At 42.1% G+C, this 19,683-nt stretch overlaps 1 protein-coding gene across 1 annotated transcript; it reads right to left on the bottom strand.

Moving 5' to 3' along the window:
* Positions 1-304: 304 nt before the first annotated feature.
* On the bottom strand, positions 305-11,895 carry ABRA (actin binding Rho activating protein; the record flags this gene model as incomplete). Its single annotated transcript, XM_084621682.1, has 2 exons — positions 305-782; positions 11,177-11,895. 2 exons carry the CDS (start codon positions 11,893-11,895, stop codon positions 305-307), a joined length of 1,197 nt encoding a protein of 398 aa, XP_084477808.1.
* Positions 11,896-19,683: the final 7,788 nt, after the last annotated feature.

The following is a 19,683-nucleotide window of genomic DNA, read 5'->3' as shown; positions in this document are numbered from 1 at the left end:
TTTATTTTGGTGCATTCAATACATGTATTCACTTCAGTTCTTCAACATCCATCCTTGTCTGAGTAGGAAATAACTTTATAATGTTGCAAACTCTGTTGCTGGAGGGCACAATACAAAGGGGATAGCAAAAGGATGCTTGGTATCACAGGCATAACTATAAAAAAGTCCCTAGAACAAATTTTAAGTATCTTTCCGACAGCATGGTAAATTCCTATATTCAAAACGTTGACTATTTAATGGTGAGGTAACTGGCAGCAATGGAAAAATTGATGTATCTTAAGTTTTACCATAATGGGTTGTACATTTATTTCAATAAAGTGATTATGACATGATCATCCCTGCCTTGCCATAACATTTCTCCCTCAAAGTCCACCAACCCATGTTTCCTAGCTCTCATGAGAATCCCAACAACCTTGTCTGAAATACGGACATATCTGTCAAAGAGTTCCCCAAAAGTGACTTGGATCTTGCCATCGTGCCTCAGCGGAGCCATTGTTGCAATGATAAAGCACATATCTCTTATCTCCCGGTGGATGTGAGTCTCCGCTCTCTTGGCCCTTTCAGCAGTTTTAGTTCCCTCTTTAGGACGACCATAGCCCTTATCTCCTTTGTGCAGGCGTGTCGACTGGGCCAGCTGGTAGTCAAATTCCTCACTGAAAGGATTCAGCTTTTGCGTTATCACATGCTGGTCTGCCCATTCTTGCCATCTGCCCTTCAGAGCATTAACAGGACTGTATTTCCTGTGGGTCTTGCTGCTTAGTTCTTCTGTAAACCTGCTTGCACTAAAAGAAACAAAAATGGGGCTTGATTTTTTTTTTCATTTCACTACTTTTAGGGGCTCATTTGTGCTATTTACCGTTTTCTTTTGTAAGACCCAACTTTCTCCAGTCCGGAGTACTAACCACTAGATGGCATATTTTTACTAATTCTAAAGTTAGTTCTTCAGTATAGGTGCATTACATTTATCTATCAATTTTGTATTTAAAAGCAACACATTCATTGCCAGGCTGATCTTACATAAGACTCCAACTTATATGTTGGATCTCAATTTTGTTAGCCACATTTTCTGCCTAGCATTAACCCACTCTGTGGGTGCAAAAGAGTGAATACAATTACCTCTCCAATTTACTTGCTCACTTAGTTATCCTTCTCCCTGTTTCTGTCAGTTCATCAAGGGCCTAGAAATTGAAGTGAACTAAATTTGAAGTACCAATAATTGCAAGTACAAAAGTGGCACCCACTGCTATTCATGATGGAAAAAATGGGGCCAGTGTCTGAAAATCTGCCCCTTTCAGTCAGTTTTGATTTAACTAATACAACAGTGTGCATAAGTATAAGACAAGTATGATGAGGAGCATGTCAATGTAAGAATCTACTATCCCATACAATAGGAAAATACTTACTTTTCATTGGAGTAAGCCCCAAATAAAACATGTGACCCAACATTTTTAGCTCATTTAGTTAGATTTTCAAAGGCCCAAAGGGCAGGAAGGTGTTGCCCTGACTACACACTAATCCCATTCAACCTTGAACTTGCTAAAAACATCCATGGCTACAATGTCATTCCTAGGTATTGGGCCAAGTCCTGAGATACAGTCATATTGCAGAGTGCAAATCAAGGCAAATGGTTTAAAGCCCCTGATGCTGTTACTACTCTGAGGGCAGCTCTAACCTACCTGGCTGCAATGGCCCAATGGGGCCAAAATGCAACCAAGTATCCCATCCACAGGCGCTTCTCCCCAATGACACCTCTGCCCCTGCTCTGCTGGTAGAGGAGAGAAAGGGTGATGGCCCCTATCTCACTTCTATGGCACTGGAGGACACCTGGGGTGTGATCTCCCTGGGCCAATTAGGTTGATTTTTTAAAGTCAGTTGCACCAGTGATGTGGTGTAAAACACAGGACAGTCAGGAACATAATGATGTAAAGCACTATTTTGTTTCCCTCTAATTTGCAATCATGGAATATTGTGTGTGTGTGTAAGATGAAGGTCTGGCAGAAGAGTGTTACAACATTACATTGCAGTACTATCAGCAAACCAGCTGTGCAGCTTGTTGCCAGGTCAGCAGCGAGAACTTGGTGAGCTTTTGACTGAGTTATTGTTCTGTTGTCCTGTTTGGAAGCAAGTCCCCCACACAAAACATCCTGCCCAGCCGTGGCCCCCACTGGGCTCCTTGACTGACCACTTCCCCAACTCTCAATAAAGAGGCTATGTTGCTGCATGGACTTCCAGGTCTGTGCGGGAGCCCGGGCTCTGGGACCCTCACAGAGTCCCAGTAGCCCAGGCTCCAGCTTGAGCCCAGAGGTTTATACAGCAATGAAACAGCCCCACAACCCGAGCCCCACAAGCCAGTGGGTTTTCTTTGCTGAGTAGACATACACTGAGAGTGGTTTTCCCTTACTCATATGCTTAGCTTGTGTCCTCCCTACTCCCTATGGAACTCTGCAAAACTCCTGTGGCAGCAATTTCCTGGGATCAGGAGAACTGAAGGAGGCAGCATTGTTGAACTCTGCATTCTCTGATTGTTCTTTTATTTACTTTGTCTCCTACGTTTTCTGTTCCCACCTAGCTCTTTAATCCTCCTTTCTAACCAAATACTGTTACCGCCTTTCCATTCTAATCTTTTCCCAAGATGCCTAGATTAGCACCACTTTATTTCACATTTATTTTTTACTCTCACACCCTACTTGGCTAGGGATAATCTAATTCTCACTTTGCCTCTTCTACATGCCTCATACAGTTTAACCTTTCCTGCTTTTCACATTTCTATTTGCCCCACGGTCTACTTTCTTGAGGCGTTAACCAGTAAATACACTGACTTCCAGTTTATTTTTTCAGATTAGCCTCTCTCTCATATGTTGTCAACTGCTTGAGGCAGAGAACATGTCATCTTCTGTGTTTGTACAGCGCCTAACACAATGGTTCCCTGATCCAAACTGGGGCCTCGGGACACTACCACGTTTTCAGTAATAATAATAATAATAATAAGGCATATTTGCAAGAATGCATTCTGTATGTCTAAGGGGATGTTGTCCTTTGCCTGATCTGTGCTGTCATTTCCCTCTGTTTCTTTGGTTGCCTAATGCATGAGAACGTCAACACTGTTTTCTTCAGTGTGGCAGTTTTCATTTTACTCATGCACCACCAGTTTTGTTTTTAGGTACAGACTAAATATTATCATCCCAGCACGTAGAAATTTGCATGTAGTCTGCTGGGAGATCAGTCTGACTCCAGCTAGAGTTACAGCTGGCATGGATGTGGGTGCTGATGTGAGAAATAATTACTGGCACTGTGTGTTCTCACTGAAACTTAGAAGGGAAACAGAAGACTGCCTTATTTAAAACCAAACAAATAAAAAAAACAAAAAATAAGTGTGGTTGTTAAAGCAAAACTGAATGATTAACAAAAATAGCAGGTTTATGGTACGTTCCAAGAATATAAATTTAAAGTGAAATATATGACTGGATTTTAAAAAAATATAATCCTAAAAGCAGCATTATAAATGCAAAAAAATTATTCTTTCCAAGCAGATTTCAGTAAGGCAGACAGCTGTAAGAACTATAAAAGGTGTTATTTTACCCATTTACACCTCAGTATGTATGGTTAATCTTCTGTTCTCCCAGGTAACTGCATTAATGTTTGACATATAAGGTATTAGAGGTATTCAGGCCATCCCAGTAGAAAGATAGTTACTTCCTTGCTACAGATGCATTTTATTTTTAGTGAGCAGTTCATTTTAATTTGGGTTGGTTCCAGGTAGAGCTGGTCACATTATTAGTTGCAGATAACACCCTTTGCAAATGTATTCTCTTTCCACCCTGTTTGTGAATTGCCAACATACTGATCCTGATTTCTGAGGCTGTACAATGAACTTTATTTGTATTACTGGTCAGTTCTCAGCCTCTATTTGAGAACTGTTTCATATTGGCTATTAGCCATTCATTATTTGTGGGACGTGATTAGTCATCTGTATAACATGGTATTGGTCTGCTCCCTGATTGGATGACTGAAACAGAAGAAAGATGAACAGTGAATAAGGCCCTTCTGGTTTGAATTTTTAGAGCTCTCTTTGTGCTAAAATTTGTGAAACATGAACGCTTCTGTGAAAAGCTGCTGATATTTATAGATAACTAATGATGTGACCACAGGGATAGCAGTGGAGCAGAGTCCATCTGTCTGTTTGCAGATAGATCAATGTATCTGTTTTGGCATTATTACACCAGCTCTACTTCCAGGGCTCTCATTTCTGACATGGTGATTCGGATACACTATGATATATATATAATATACACGCATTATTAAGGATCTACAACCTATCCTAAAGGATGACCCAACACTCTCACAAATCTTGGGAGACAGGCCAGTCCTTGCCTACAGACAGCCCCGCAACCTGAAGCAAATACTCACCAACAACCACATACCACACAACAGAACCACTAACCCAGGAACTTATCCTTGCAACAAAGCCCGTTGCCAATTGTGCCCACATATCTATTCAGGGGACACCATCACAGGGCCTAATAACATCAGCCACACTATCAGAGGCTCGTTCACCTGCACATCCACCAATGTGATATATGCCATCATGTGTCAGCAATGCCCCTCTGCCATGTACATTGGTCAAACTGGACAGTCTCTACGTAAAAGAATAAATGGACACAAATCAGATGTCAAGAATTATAACATTCATAAACCAGTCGGAGAACACTTCAATCTCTCTGGTCACGCAATCACAGACATGAAGGTCGCTATCTTAAAACAAATAAACTTCAAATCCAGACTCCAGCGAGAAACTGCTGAATTGGAATTCATTTGCAAATTGGATACTATTAATTTAGGCTTAAATAGAGACTGGGAATGGCTAAGTCATTATGCAAGGTAGCCTATTTCCCCTTGTTTTTCCTACCCCTCCCCCCCCAGATGTTCTGGTTTAACTTGGATTTAAACTTGGAGAGTGGTCAGTTTGGATGAGCTATTACCAGCAGGAGAGTGAGTTTGTGTGTGTATGGGGGTGGGGGGTGGGTGTGAGAAAACCTGGATTTGTGCTGGAAATGGCCCACGTTGATTATCATGCACATTGTAGGGAGAGTGGTCACTTTGGATGAGCTATTAGCAGCAGGATAGTGAGTTTGTGTGTGTGGTTTTTGGGAGGGGGGTGAGGGAGTGAGAGAACCTGGATTTGTGCAGGAAATGGCCCAACTTGATTATCATGCACATTGTGTAAAGAGTTGTCACTTTGGATGGGCTATCACCAGCAGGAGAGTAAATTTGTGTGTGGGGGGGGGTGGAGGGTGAGAAAACCTGGATTTGTGCTGGAAATGGCCCAACCTGATGATCACTTTAGATAAGCTATTACCAGCAGGACAGTGGGGTGGGAGGAGGTATTGTTTCATATTCTCTGTGTGTATATAAAGTCTGCTGCAGTTTCCACGGTATGCATCCGATGAAGTGAGCTGTAGCTCACGAAAGCTCATGCTCAAATAAATTGGTTAGTCTCTAAGGTGCCACAAGTACTCCTTTTCTTTTTACTATGAACACGCTGGCCCCGATTCTCCACAGCCCTGGTGCCTTGTGAAGCTTTTTTATGTCCAGGCTAAGTGTGTTTAAAGTGGGTATAAAATCCTTCTATTCTGATTTGATAGGTTTTGCACTCAGTCTGCTCTTACTTGGCATAGGTGTAGATGACTACACACAATGCGAGGCAGTGGAGACATGGCTCCTAAGAGGAAAAGGCAACCCAGGGCCAGCTGGCTCCCTTACTCAGTGAATCCTGCAACAGGAGGAAAACTACAAGGATCCACTCATGGATTTTCTCCCTCATTGTATGGTCACAATAGAACCTTCTGGCCTTAGAAGCTATGAATCTATGAACATTCTTCCAATAGAGGGGGCAGGGGTTATCTTATTAAATAAACATTGCAGTGCCTAACTGATTTAGAAGCCTAAATATTTTCAGAATGGATTTAGGAACCTAAATCCTACTGACTGTCAATGGGATTTTGGCTCCTAAGTCATTAAATCCATTTTAAAAATGAACTTTAGACTCCTAAATCCATTGGACATTACAATGCTACATTTAGCAATGCATCAATACCTTTACAAATCTGGGCCTAAATTCTTAGGCTGGGATTTTCAAAGAGGCTTGAGGGAGTTCAGTGTCCAGCTACCATGGGATGTTTAATGGATTTGGGTACCTAAGGCTTAATGTTGCAAAAGTGCCCAACTCACTTAGGCTGCTAAGTGAGTTGTACACTTTGGAAAATTCTACCCTAAATCCTGCAGGCTCTCTTGCAAATCCCAGCCTTAGATGCTGAATTTGAAAGTGATGTTAAAAATAAGCTGAAGCTAAAAAATACCCCAGGTATCTTGAATAATCTAGGCCAGTGATACTCAGACTGAGGCCCGTGAGCCACAAGTGGCTCTTCAATGTATCTCCTGCAACTCCTTGTAGCACATGATATTAAACAACTGTGTAATTTAATTATTAACCAATCAGGATGATTTTACCATGTTATTACCCAACTCTAGTTGATAAGATGATAATACTTGATCAGGACATGGGCGGTGGGTGGAGCCCCCCTTTGGGGAGGCTAGCCCTAGCTCCACCCCTTCTGCCCCTGTGGCTGGACCACCATGACCCCGAGCCTCCCACCACCTGCCTGGAGGAGTCCCGGGCCAGCTGCAGCTGCTTCACGCCTCTCCTTCCCTTCCCTCCCCAGACCCCAAGTGGCGCGGGGAAAAGCATCTCTCAGGTCTGGAAGAAGCTTTTGATATGTCCCATGCAGGTTCCGGGGCGGCTGAGAAGGCAGTATTTGCAGTACAGTAACTCCTCGCTTAATGCTGTAGTTATGTTCCTGAAAAATGCAACTTTAAGCGAAATGATGTTAAGTGAATCCAATTTCCCCATAAGAATTAATGTAAATGGGGGGGTTAGGTTCCAGGGAAATTTTTTTCACCAGACAAAAAACTATGTATTGTATTTTATATACACACACACTATATATTTTAAACAAACAATTTAATACTGTACACAGCAATGATGACTGTGAAGCTTGGTTGAGGTGGTGAAGTTGGTGGGTGGGAATTTCCCAGGGAATGCCTTACTGCTAAAGGATGAACTAGCTTTTGGCTGAGCCCTCAAGGGTTAACCCATTGTTGTTAATGTAGCCTCACACTCTACAAGGCAGCATGACTGGAGGGAGGGGACATAGCATGGCAGACAGGAACAGACACACACCCTGTGTGTGGGGAAGAGAGAGAGAGATGCACATTGCCCCTTTAAGTATGCTGACCCAACTCTTAAGAACATTTCTTTTTAAGTCAATTAGGAAGTTGAGATAGCAGCTGCTGCCCCAGGCTCGCTCTCTCTGTGTCCCCACCCTGCTCTATGTGGAGAAGGGGTAAGCAGGGTGCAGGAGTAGGGGGACATGCTGACAGCCGCCCCATTCCCCTCCCCGCACAGGAAGCAGGAGGCTCCCGGGAGCAGGAGCAGCTCCAAGGGGAGGGCAGGAGCAGCACATGGCAATGTGGGGAGGGACAGCTGAACTGCCGGCAACTGATAGCCTGCTGGGCGGCTGCTGCACAGGGAACTTAAGAGAGCAGGGGGCTGCCGGTCCACCCTGGTGCCAAGCCCCCACCAGCTAGCTCCAACGGGCTGCTCTTCCTGCAAGCAGTGGACAAAGCAGGCGGCTGCCAAACGGCCTTATAAAGGAGCATTGCACAACTTTAAACGAGCATGTTCCCTAATTGATCAGCAACGTAACAATGAAACGTTAACCAGAGCGACTTTAAGTGAGGAGTTACTGTATTCGGACTCCAGGGAGATTACTGATGAACCCAGAAAGCTGAATAGCACATACTTCCTCCTCAGCCACCCTGGAATCTGCATGGGGCACAATAAAAACTCCCCCCCGTCCCCAAAACCCCAGAATTGGGGATCTGGCGGCCATGGTACCCTGACCTATTATACCTGCCACCCATGGATCAGTCATTTTCCTGTGAGATATTCTCTCTCTCTCTCTCTCTCTCACTCATATGAGAGCGTAAATGAAACAATGAATTCACACTACTCTGGCTCTTTTGGGTCATGTTGATTGCTATTTTGGCTTCTCAACCACTGAGGTCTGAGTATCACTGATCTAGGAAGTTCTTTTTCTCTGTTTCCCCCTCTTCCTTTTATTCCAAGCAGTTTCTATTGCTGTCTTACAGGCGGCAAGGAAGCTTATACACCTCTGTTAAATTTTTTCCTTTTAAGGTTTGCAAACAAGTCTAGCTTGCTTTATGTCTATATGCAGCGCTCTTCAGGTAAGGCAAATGTTTACAATAGTATTTACTTTGTAGAAAGTACATTTTTATATATTTATATATATAAAGATCAATTTCCCTCTTGGAGTGTCTCTGGTGTGTGGATAATTTGTTTTCCTGAAATTAAAGTGACTCTATTGGAAGGGCAAGCTACAATCCAACTGCTTGCAGCCTTTTTCTGCAAAGTCTGCTCTGTGGGAGACCTTGTGAGGAGCTGTTTGATGTCAGGGCATGTCTCGGAATTTCAGTCAGAATCTGCTATTCCTCTTGGAGCTACCTCTGTAGGCCAAATCCTGTTTGTACTGAAATGAATGAGAGTTCTCCACTGATTGCGATATCTGGATTTGAACCCCCTGATTATTTTGGTAACACATGGAGTCAAAAATTAACATACATTTTTTGTTTGTAATCTTCAAACAGGAACCCTTACAAGGAAATAGTACTTAAAGTTCACTTTGGTGCTAAGATTAAGACTTGCTGTTTAATTCATTATAGGAGAGGTATGTTTTTCAAAATAATTCTTTCCACGTATATTTAAAATAAAAGTTAAATATGCTGCAATTCTTAACCTAAATAACAGATTGTGCTCTTTCTGTTTTCCTCATGACATTTTGCAGACATACGGGAACCTCCTACACATCAGAATGTTTCTGACGGATAAAACGTTATTTTGTAAGATTTGATTATAGTGATTTTTCTGACATGTCTGGGATTTCACACTTGATAATTCATGCTTGGTGTTCAATTCTGTAGAGAAACAATACCAAAGTACAGTGTCTTTCTTGACTGACTAAATAATCAGACCAGTTCTATATCTCTGAGTTATAATCACAATGTTTGCAGCAAATGTAATGTTTTTGTAAGTTTGTTTGTCTCAGATGATTTATTTTATATTTACCTACTTTAAGTGAGCAGAATCCAGAAACTTATGTAGGTTCCAATTCAATAAAACACTTAAGCACATGCTTAACTTTAAGCATGAGCTTAAGCCCATCCTTAGTCAACTGAAACACTTATGCTAAAGGAGCCAAAAAAGTGGTCAGAAACTTCACTATGGTGATTTTTGCTTACATGCACAGGGTTGAATTGATTTCTTTAATAACTGTAAATTTAGCATTTTTCATAGATTCCTAGACCCAAGGGACCATTGTAATCATTCATCTATAACACAGGCCATAGAATTTCCCCTAAATAATTCCTAGAGCAGATCTGTTAGAAAAACATCCAGTTTTGATTTAAAAATTGTTAGTGATGGAGAATCCACTATCACCTTTGGTAAATTGTTCCAATGGTTAATTACCATCACTGTTAAAAATGTATGCCTTATTTCCAGTCTGAATTTGTCTAGCTTCAGCTTCCAGTCATTGGGTCATATTATTCCTTTCTCTGCTAGACTGAAGAGCTCATTATCAAATATTTGTTCCCTATCTAGGAACTTATTGACTGTAATCAAGTCACCCCTTAATCTTTTTTTGATAGACTCTATGAGCTCCATCTGTTTAGCCTATCACTGTGAGGCATGTTGTCTAATCCTTTAATCATTCTCTGAACCCTCTCCCATTTATCGACATCATTCTTAAATGGAGGACACAGAACCGTATTCCAGCAGCAGTCACACCAGCGTCAAATACAGAGGTAAAATAATCCTTCTATTCCTGCTCGAGAGCCCCCTAATTGTGCATCCAAGTCCTGCCATATCCATTTCGGCCACAGTGTTCCAGTGGGATTGATTATCCACCACAACCCCCAAAGTGTGTTCATGTATGCAAGAAAGTGGGAGTCAAATCTCAAGCCTGGTCTACACTGGGGGTGGGGGAATCGATCTAAGTTACGTAACTTCAGCTACGTGAATAAAGTAGCTGAAGTCGACATACTTAGATCTACTCACCATGGTGTCTTCACTGCAGTGAGTTGACAGCTGACTCTCCCCTGTTGACTCCACCTGCACCTCTCGCTCCAGTGAGTACCGGAGTCGACGGGAGAATGCTCGGTGGTCGATTTATTGTGTCTAGACTAGACATGATAAATCAACCCGTTGCCCATTGATCCTGCGGGTAATGCAGACAAACCCTCAGTTTCAAAGGAATCTCAACCCAGCCTCCATTTTTGTGCATACAAGTTTGTATCCAAAATGACTGTGCATATTTTTAGCACAAACACATGCATGCAGTTGATATACATTCCATCAGGTGCATGCATAGGTGTGTTAGTGCTGGAAAAGTTAACATGGGAATGGTTGCAAGTGAGTACAACTTTGCATGAAGGAGGCTGCTTTTTAAAATATTGTCCAGATCATGTCTTTCCTTCTAGCATCGATCATCTGTTAGGCTCAGGTGGGTGTGTTCCAAATCATAAATTTCCTGTGATTGGTGGCTAGAAGGCAAACTTTGGTGGACCTTGACCCTTTCAATCTTTTCCTTGTTTATTTCTGTTAAAGTTTGGAATGCTATTCATTTCAAATAATTTATTCAATGACTTTAGCCCATTTCTCTGTTGATCTTTATCCACAGAGCGAATTAAATTTTTAGGAATCTATTCAAGATTCAAACTTTTTTATCACATGGTTTATGGAGATACGTTTCAACCAATGACTTTGGGGTGAACTATTTATCACAATAATCAATATGAGTATTTTACTCATGCTGTGCGAGTAAGGATCTAAGTCCCATGAAGTCTTTGTGAGTTTGAAGTTATTAAATCAAGGGTGGAAATGAGGGTCTGCCTTTTCTTAACACTTGATAATCTCCCTTTGGCCCTTATCCAGCTACTAAAATTTTGGCTTCCATTTTTTCCTCTCCCTCCTGGAAACTATATCTTCCTCAGGGACTAACAACCATTTTGGTGAACCCTAATGAAGTGTTTGTTCACTTACAGTGCTGGCATGGGTCGTTTAATCCTCATAATGTGGTCAGCGTCTTCTTGCTCGAGTCTATCTTCTGCCTCGCCCCCATAACCACTGTCCTCCGTATCCATGCTGTCACTGCGACATTTATGTATCTCTAACTCTGGGACTTTATCCTCTTGTTCCATCTGTTTCCAACCCTTGGTTAGCTCTGTCACCAGATTTGAGCACTTCCTTCGCCTTGTAGGAGACATTTTGTCACCAAGGATTTTGTCAAAATTACTTGACTCCTCCTTGCACCCGCAGATCTCTGAGCTCCCATTATCCTTCTCATATCTATCACTGAGGAGGCTAATGTCATTTCCTCTTTCATAGACTTTACTTACAACGGTTTTGGTCACTTCTTTGCTTTTAATGTTAAGCTTTCTGAGAGCTTCATCAGATTCACTTGTATCTTTTTCTACATCCCCTTTAGCCACTGCCTCCTTCCCTGAGGATTTTTCCTCACCCTTTTCTTGGTTGCTCTTAGTAGAAACAGGCCATCTTGATAATAGCCTTTCTTTTGGTGGCTCAGTTGGTGGTTCTTCTGCATTGGGCATCCATCCTGGGGGCTCTTGGGCTTGCTTTGTGTTGTGGTCGCTTGCCCACTGTTGCCAGCCTCGTGCCAAGCTGATTACTAGGCTGGTGGTTCGGATCTTTTTGATGGCCCTTTTTGCAGGCATAGCTTTTTGGCTTTCTTCTGGAGGCATGTTGCTGTCTGCTGCTGCTGCTTCTCTCTCTCTTGTGGTAACCACCTAGTGAATGAATATCCTAGACTGAATAACCTCCAGAGGAGAGAGCTACAGGGATTTAAATAGAAGCAGGGGGAGTTTGTGATATTGGAAACTATGTGAAGCATTTCTCACAGATATAGTGCCCCTACTCTGACAGCGTTCTTTTTTTAATACCTCACGGCTTGCATTTTGTCTCAGCAGATGGACACTGCATAAGGTAAACAAAGATGACACAGACTGCCTACTCTTCTGCAGCAGCCCTGTAGAAATTAAGAGCTCCTGTAAAACCCCTCTCTAGGGTCTCTCTAGTCCTGAATTTGCGTGACAGTAACCGGGTCTTACTTTTCTTAAAAGTGTTTGACTTATGGCAAAGATATTGGACAAAGTGATCAGTCCTACAAGGAGCTGAACCCCCTCAATTGCCAGTGACTTCAGGAGGAATAGAGGCCACACAGCACCATGTATAAAATCTAATCTTAATTGCATCATGCTAATCCGGCAATTTTACCATGATACGAGATTTTAGATATACTTCCTGAAAAGAGTCTTGGTGATTTTTTAAAATGCACATTATAAATCATAGCCAAAGGATTTTAGCATGTTTTCTTTAATTACTCAAGTACTTTATCCATTATGTCATTATCTGTCTATTACCATTTGTCTTGTCTATGTAGAATGTACACTCTATGGAGCTGGGACCATCTTATACTATGGGGTTGTCCAATGCCTGGAAAAAGGGGGCCATGAGCCCTGATCACTACAAATATTAATAATAAATGTGAGTAGATTTGAAGGATACCAGATCTTGTGTTTTTAATCAGAGTTTTCAGAAGAGGAAGCTGCCTCTTCTTATTCCTGAAGATGCAGATAAAATCTAGTATCTATTTGGTCATAGTATATCAGGATTCATACCCCCTGAAGATAGGGTTTATTTGTTTGCTTTGTGAACAACAGAGATTTCCTCAGATAAAGCTCAGTGGTATGTTGTTTCCTGGTATAATGTTTCCTAAGTAGGAAAAGAAAACAGCATCACTTTTTTCATCCCACATGCAGAGCAGTTTGCTGGGGGATCTGCAGTCCTTTCCAAGTTTCAGAGTAGCAGCCGTATTAGTCTGTATCCGCAAAAAGAAAAGGAGTACTTGTGGCACCTTAGAGACTAACAAATTTATTTGAGCATAAACTTTTGTGAGCTACAGCTCACTTCATCGGATGCATGCAGTGGAAAATACAATAGGGGGATTTTATATACACAGAGAACATGAAACAATGGGTGTTACCATACACACTGTAACGAGAGTGATCAGGTAAGGTGATCTATTACCAGCAGGAGAGAAAAAAAAACTTTTGTAGTGATAATCAAGGTGGGCCATTTCCAAGAGTTGACAAGAACGTGTGAGGAACAGTGGGGGTGGAGGGGGAATAAACATGGGGAAATAGTTTTACTTTGTGTAATGACACATCCACTCCCAGTCTTTATTCAAGCCTAATTTAATGGTGTCCAATTTGCAAATTAATTCCAATTCAGCAGTCTCTCCTTGGAGTCTGTTTTTGAAGTTTTTTTGTTGAAGAATTGCCACTTTTAGGTCTGTAATCGAGTGACCAGAGAGATTGAAGTGTTCTCTGACTGGTTTTTGAATGTTATAATTCTTGATGTCTCATTTGTGTCCATTTATTTGTTTATGTAGAGACTGTCCGGTTTGGCCAATGTACACGGCAGAGGGGTGCTGCTGGCACATGATGGCATATATCATATTGGTAGATGTGCAGGTGAACGAGCCTCTGATAGTGTGGCTGATTTGATTAGGCCCTCTGATGGTGTCCCCTGAATAGATATGTGGACACAGTTTGTAATGGGCTTTGTTGCAAGGATAGGTTCCTGGGTTAGTGTTTTTGTTGTGTGGTTGCTGGTGAGTATTTGCTTCAGGTTGGGGGGCTGTCTGTAAACAAGGACTGGCCTGTCTCACAAGATCTGTGAGAGTGATGGGTTGTCCTTCAGGATAGGTTGTAGATCCTTGATGATGGTTTTAGTTGGGGGCTGAAGGTGATGGCTAGTGGCGTTCTGTTATTTTCTTTGTTGGGCCTGTCCTGTAGTAGGTAACTTCTGGGTACTCTTCTGGCTCTGTCATCTGTTTCTTCACTTCAGCAGGTGGGTATTGTAGTTGTAAGAATGCTTGATAGAGGTCTTGTAGGTGTTTGTCTCTGTCTGAGGGGTTGGAGCAAATGCGGTTGTATCGTAGAGCTTGGCTGTAGACAATGGATCGTGTGGTGTGGTCTGGATGAAAAATGGAGGCATGTAGGTAAGTATAGTGGTCAGTAGGTTTCTGGTTAGGGTGTTTTTTATGTGACCATCGCTTATTAGCACTGTAGTGTCCAGGAAGTGGATCTCTTGTGTGGACTGGACCAGGCTGAGGTTGATGGTGGGATGGAAAATGTTGAAATCATGGTGGAATTCCTCAAGGGCTTCTTTTCCATGGGTCCAGATGATGAAGATGTCATCAGTGTAGCGCAAGTAGAGTAGGGGCATTAGGGGACGAGAACTGAGGAAGCGTTGTTCTAAGTCCGCCATAAAAATGTTGGCATACTGTGGGGCCATGCAGGTACCCATAGCAGTGCTGCAAATACATTTGTTAGTCTCTAAGGTGCCACATGTATTCCAGTCCTTTCGAAGTGACCCAATGGGGCAAATTCATCTACAGAGGAATTCTGTTGAATTCCCTGAGGTTGTACCAGAAATAAATTTTGATTCAGAGATGTACTGCTTGAAAATAATCATCTGGGCTAAACAGATCTAACTGAAAGTCAGGGAGGAATTGAAGACCTTTGTCCTTAATAATATTGTGCCGTTGGTTTTTAGGGAGAATTCTTCATTAGTCTCAAAAAAGATTTCATCTTAAAAATTGATAGCAATATTTGGCCATATCCATGCCATTTAATATTTGTCTTTACTTTAGTCTGAAATTTATGACCTCAGTAACAGTATAACTTTGTAACCTAGTATATTTGCTTCAAAATAAAAATAAGATAATATTACGATCTGTATTGAAACAACTTTAGTAAAGTGTACTCTTTGCCTTATTTTTCTAGAAGAATCTAACACTTTTATATGTGGTGCTATTACTAATAATTAAGGCTACATTTTAGTCAGGGGTATTTTTAGTAAAAGTCATGGACAGGCCATGGACAGTAAACAAAAATACACAGCCCATGACCTGTCCATGACTTGTATTATATACCCCTGACTAAATTTTGGGGGAGGAGATAATCTGGGGGGTGCCGTCAGTGTGGAGCAGGGCGGATGGTGGTATGCAGCCCAGGATCCCCGCTGGTGCTGGGGTGAGGAGGGTTGGCGGGGTTGGCAGTATCCCTATCTGGCTCTGTGCCTCCCCGGAAGTGGTGACATCCCCCTCCTTCAGCTCCTAGGTGGAGGCATGGTCAGACAGTTCTGTGCGCTGCCTCTGCCCTGAGCGCAAGCTCCACAGCTCCCCTTGGCCGGGAACAGCAACCAGTGGGAGCTGCAGAGGTAGTGCCTGCAGAAAGAGGCAGCGCGCAGAGCTCCCTGACCACGCCATTATCTTTGAAAACTCGTGGTGATAGGGGGAGGTCTCGGACGATTGGAAAAAGACAAACATAGTGCCCATCTTTTAAAAAGGGAAGAAGGATAACCCAGGGAACTACAGACCAGTCAGCCTCACCTCAGTCCCTGTAAAAATCATGGAGTAGATCCTCAAGGGAACCATTTTGAAGCACTTGGAGGGGAGGAAGGTGATCAGGAACAGTCAACATGGATTCACCAAGGGCAAGTCATGCTTGACCAACCTGATTGCCTTCTATGATGAGATAACTGGCTCTGTGGATATGGAGAAAGTGGTGGACATGATATATCTTTACTTTTGCAGAGCTTTTGATATGGTCTCCCACAGTATTCTTGCCAGCAAGTTAAAAAAGTATGGATTGGATGAACTGACTGCAAGGTGGATAGAAAGCTGGCTAGACTGTTGGGCTCAACGGGTATTGATCAACGGCTTAATGTCTAGTTGGCAGCTGGTATCAAGCAGAGTGCCCCGGGGTCGGTCCTGGGGCCAGTTTTGTTCAACATCTTTATTAATGATCTGAACAATGGGATAGATTGCACCCTCAGCAAGTTCGCGGATGACACTAAGCTGGGAGGAGAGGTAGAAATGCTGGAGGTAGGGATAGCATCCAGAGTGATCTAGACAAATTGGAGGATTGGGCCAAAAGAAATCTGATAAGGTTCAACAAGGACAAGTGCAGAGTCCTGCACTTAGGACGGAAGAATCCCATGCACCGCTACAGGCTGGGGACGACTAGCTGAGTGGCAGTTCTGTAGAAAAGGATCTAGGGATTACAGTGGATGAGAAGCTGGATATGAGTCAGCAATGTGCCCTTGTTGGCAAGAAGGCTAACGGCATATTGGGCTGCTTTAGTAGGAGCATTGCTAGCAGATCAAGGGACGTGATCGTTCCCCTCTATTCGGCCCTGGTGAGGCCACATCTGGAGTATTGCGTCCAGTTTTGGGGCCCCCACTACAGAAAGGATGTGAACAAATTGGAGAGAGTCCAGCGGAGAGAAATAAAAATGATCAGGGGGCTGGGGCACATGATTTATGAGGAGAGGCTGAGGGAACCGGGCTTATTTAGTCTGTAGAAGAGAAGAGTGAGGGTGGTGAAGCACGGGAATGGGTTACCTAGGCAGGTGGTGGAATCTCCATACTTAGAGCTTTTAAGGCCTGGCTTGACAAAGCCCTGGCTGGGACGATTTAGTTGGTATTTAGTTGCTTTGAGCAGGGGGTTGGATTAGATGACCACCTGAGGTCTCTTCCAACCCTAAACTTCTATGATTCTAAGAAATGGACATTGCTTCTACTTTGTTCTTAAATTACATATTAAAGACTTCCTCCATACCTTCAGTTCTGCTGTTTTCCTAGCTAAACAACTCTACTCCAAATTAATTGAATCCCACACCTGCCGTCTCAGCTATCTTTTCAACACCACTGACTCACTCTTCAAATCTTCCCCACCTTCTGCCTCTGTTTCTCTCATTGCCAGGCTATCGCCAACTGAAAATTGACAAAATACTACATGATCTTCCCTTACTTTCCCCTCTCCTTCTACGACTCACTCCTCCTCCTTCCTGTCAGATGCAGAAATTTCTCAACTGCTTTCCTCCTTAACCGCTCAATTTACCCAGTGACCCTATCCAATCCCATCCCATCTCTTGATCTTCCTCCTACCCATTTTCATCCTCTCCCTTACTCTCTTCCTGAACCTCTTGTTCTCTTCTGTTTTGTTTCCCTCCACAATACCAACATGCTTTAGTCTCTCCCATCTTAAAAAAACATCCTGGACTGCACTTGTCTCTCCAGTTACGGCTCCATCTCTCTTCTCCATTTAATCTCTAAGCTCTGCAATAAAATTCCTGTGGCTGGCCCGTGTCAGCTGACATGCCTTCCCTAACGTATTAGGACCAGATTTTTAAAGGTATTTAGGCTTTGCTGCGCTCAGCATTGCAGTGCCTAATGGGTTTAGGGACCTAAATCTCATTTTCAAAAGCAATTTAGGCATTTAGGAGCCTAAATCCTATTGACAGTCAATGGAATTTAAGCATCTCAATTCTGTTGGAAGTAGAAGTCTTGTATAAATTGTTCCACCAGGTTTATTATTGTTATATATTATTTATGTATCTTGCACCCAATCCTGCAACTATTACTCTCATGAGAAAACTTTGTGAGCAGTCACACTGAAATTGATGGCACTGTGAATAAGGATTACTCATGTGACAAGGGGGTGCAGGTTTAGGACCATATTAAATAACCCTGAATTTAAATAATGTATTTTATTTTTTCTAGAAACAATTACCTTGGTTTATGGGTTTCATTTTTTCCCCTACTTGAGTTACTTTTCTCAGATTAAAAAAAGTGAAACAAATCAATGAAACTAAGCCGCAGACAGAAAAACTTGTTCAATTTACTGTCAAATCAGTTCTGCACTGCAACATATTAAATGAAGAATTTGTATTTAATTCATTATTTTAAAATTGCAGTTATAACTTGTAAGGCATGTCTGTGAATTGTATAGTGTGGACAAAGTTTAAAGTAATCATCCTGGTGGTGCATATTGTTAAAGATTATTAATATTAGTCTGCGTTTCTAGAAAGGATCAGATATTGGTTTATTTTATATGATAATGTGCTGATTGATAAATTAGACTTAAAAAGGTACACATTATGGCTCTGATTCAGGTTATATGCTTTGCAGAATTAGGGCCTATATGAAATAAATTAAATCATTCACTGTGGCGAGGCACGTCTAGTGCTCTGTTTCCTCTTTCCAGGCTGTGTCAACATGCAGAATTTGTAAAAATGTCTGTGCCTTGTCTATACTATACACTACTCACCATTGCTACCACCATTTTTTTCTGGCATGGATGTTGCCTGTCACAGTAGCAGCTTCTGCTACTGCTACAATTTCTGGAGTAAGAGACAGGCCCAAAACAAAACTTTGAACTAATTATTTCTCCTCCAGAAGCAATGGGGGATAGAAGTAGATGTGACAATAAGTGGACTGACAACAGTCTGCTGGAGAAAATAACAGCTATGGCCACATTGTGGCCCCCAGCCTTAATCTGTGACTGCCGTGCTGCCCAAATGTAAATAGGAGCAAAAAATGAAAAGTTATTTGCAAATATTGGGTTTGAAATTCAGATGAATTAGTTTCAGTCATGCTTTTGTGTGGGTTGTCTGTGAACATTTGAAAGATTGACTTTCACCTGCAAAATGGATCTCACAAAGTGAATTTTGAAGCCTTACGCCCATAGATAGCCCTGAAATGAGAAAGCTATGCAGAGAAAGTGAGTACAATGTTTTAGCAGGAGATCAAAATAACTGGATACATCTATTCTTCTAATGTTCACTTTAATTTCACAGCAGTATTGCAAAGTTCCAACTGAATTTGTATTCTTTCTGAACACAGTTTCCCCAACTGCATCTGTATTTTGCCAGGTGTTTTCTGATACTGAGAGGGGCTTTGCTCACTTGGGTAACATGAAAGTTTGTATTTACACTGGAATTTAAGTTTAGGATATTTTAGGAGTTTTGGAATTGTGGAATAAGGCTCGTGTCCACTGTTCCCTCTAAGCTGCGCGCGTCTGCACGCACACACAGATCCTAGACCCCTCACACACGGCAAAACACCGTGCACACACAAATTTGCACAGAAGAAATTTTTTGTGTACATGGCCTGTCAAAAATTAGAGGGAACATTGCTGGTGTCTTATTGTAATTAGAGTTGAGGATCAGTTTGTCTGGGGAAGATACTCAGATGGGTAGCAATGGCAGAAGGTGAAAAGAACCATGGGTACCTGCTGCCATTGTTATGTTTTAATGCTCCATTGATTTCAGTCATAAACTCTGCTATTTAATGAGAAATATCATATTATCCTTTGACCTACGTGCACGCTTTTCCTAGATTTTAGTCTCCTTTGACATTTTAGGACAAGCTTCCTCAGGTTCCGGAGGCCTCTTGTTGGTTTTGAATTGCTACTTCTCATTTAATACCTTGGATTTCCCGATTCCAAAGTCATCTAGGACAAACAGATATTTTACCAGTGTCAGATGTATTTGCTGAGTCCTCCCAGGTGGATTTTGCTCTGTGTCTAGTTACGTTATCATTTATTTTTTACTTTATTTCCTATTTCATCATGTGGAATATTAAGAGATTCTGGGACACCTATTTGCCAGTGGTAGGGT

Source organism: Lepidochelys olivacea, assembly GCF_965140295.1.
Source record: "Lepidochelys olivacea isolate rLepOli2 genome assembly, chromosome: 2".
NCBI classification, from domain to species: domain Eukaryota; kingdom Metazoa; phylum Chordata; order Testudines; family Cheloniidae; genus Lepidochelys; species Lepidochelys olivacea.
Note: the sequence above shows the minus strand (reverse complement) of the source record. Positions and strands in the feature narration are given on the sequence as shown.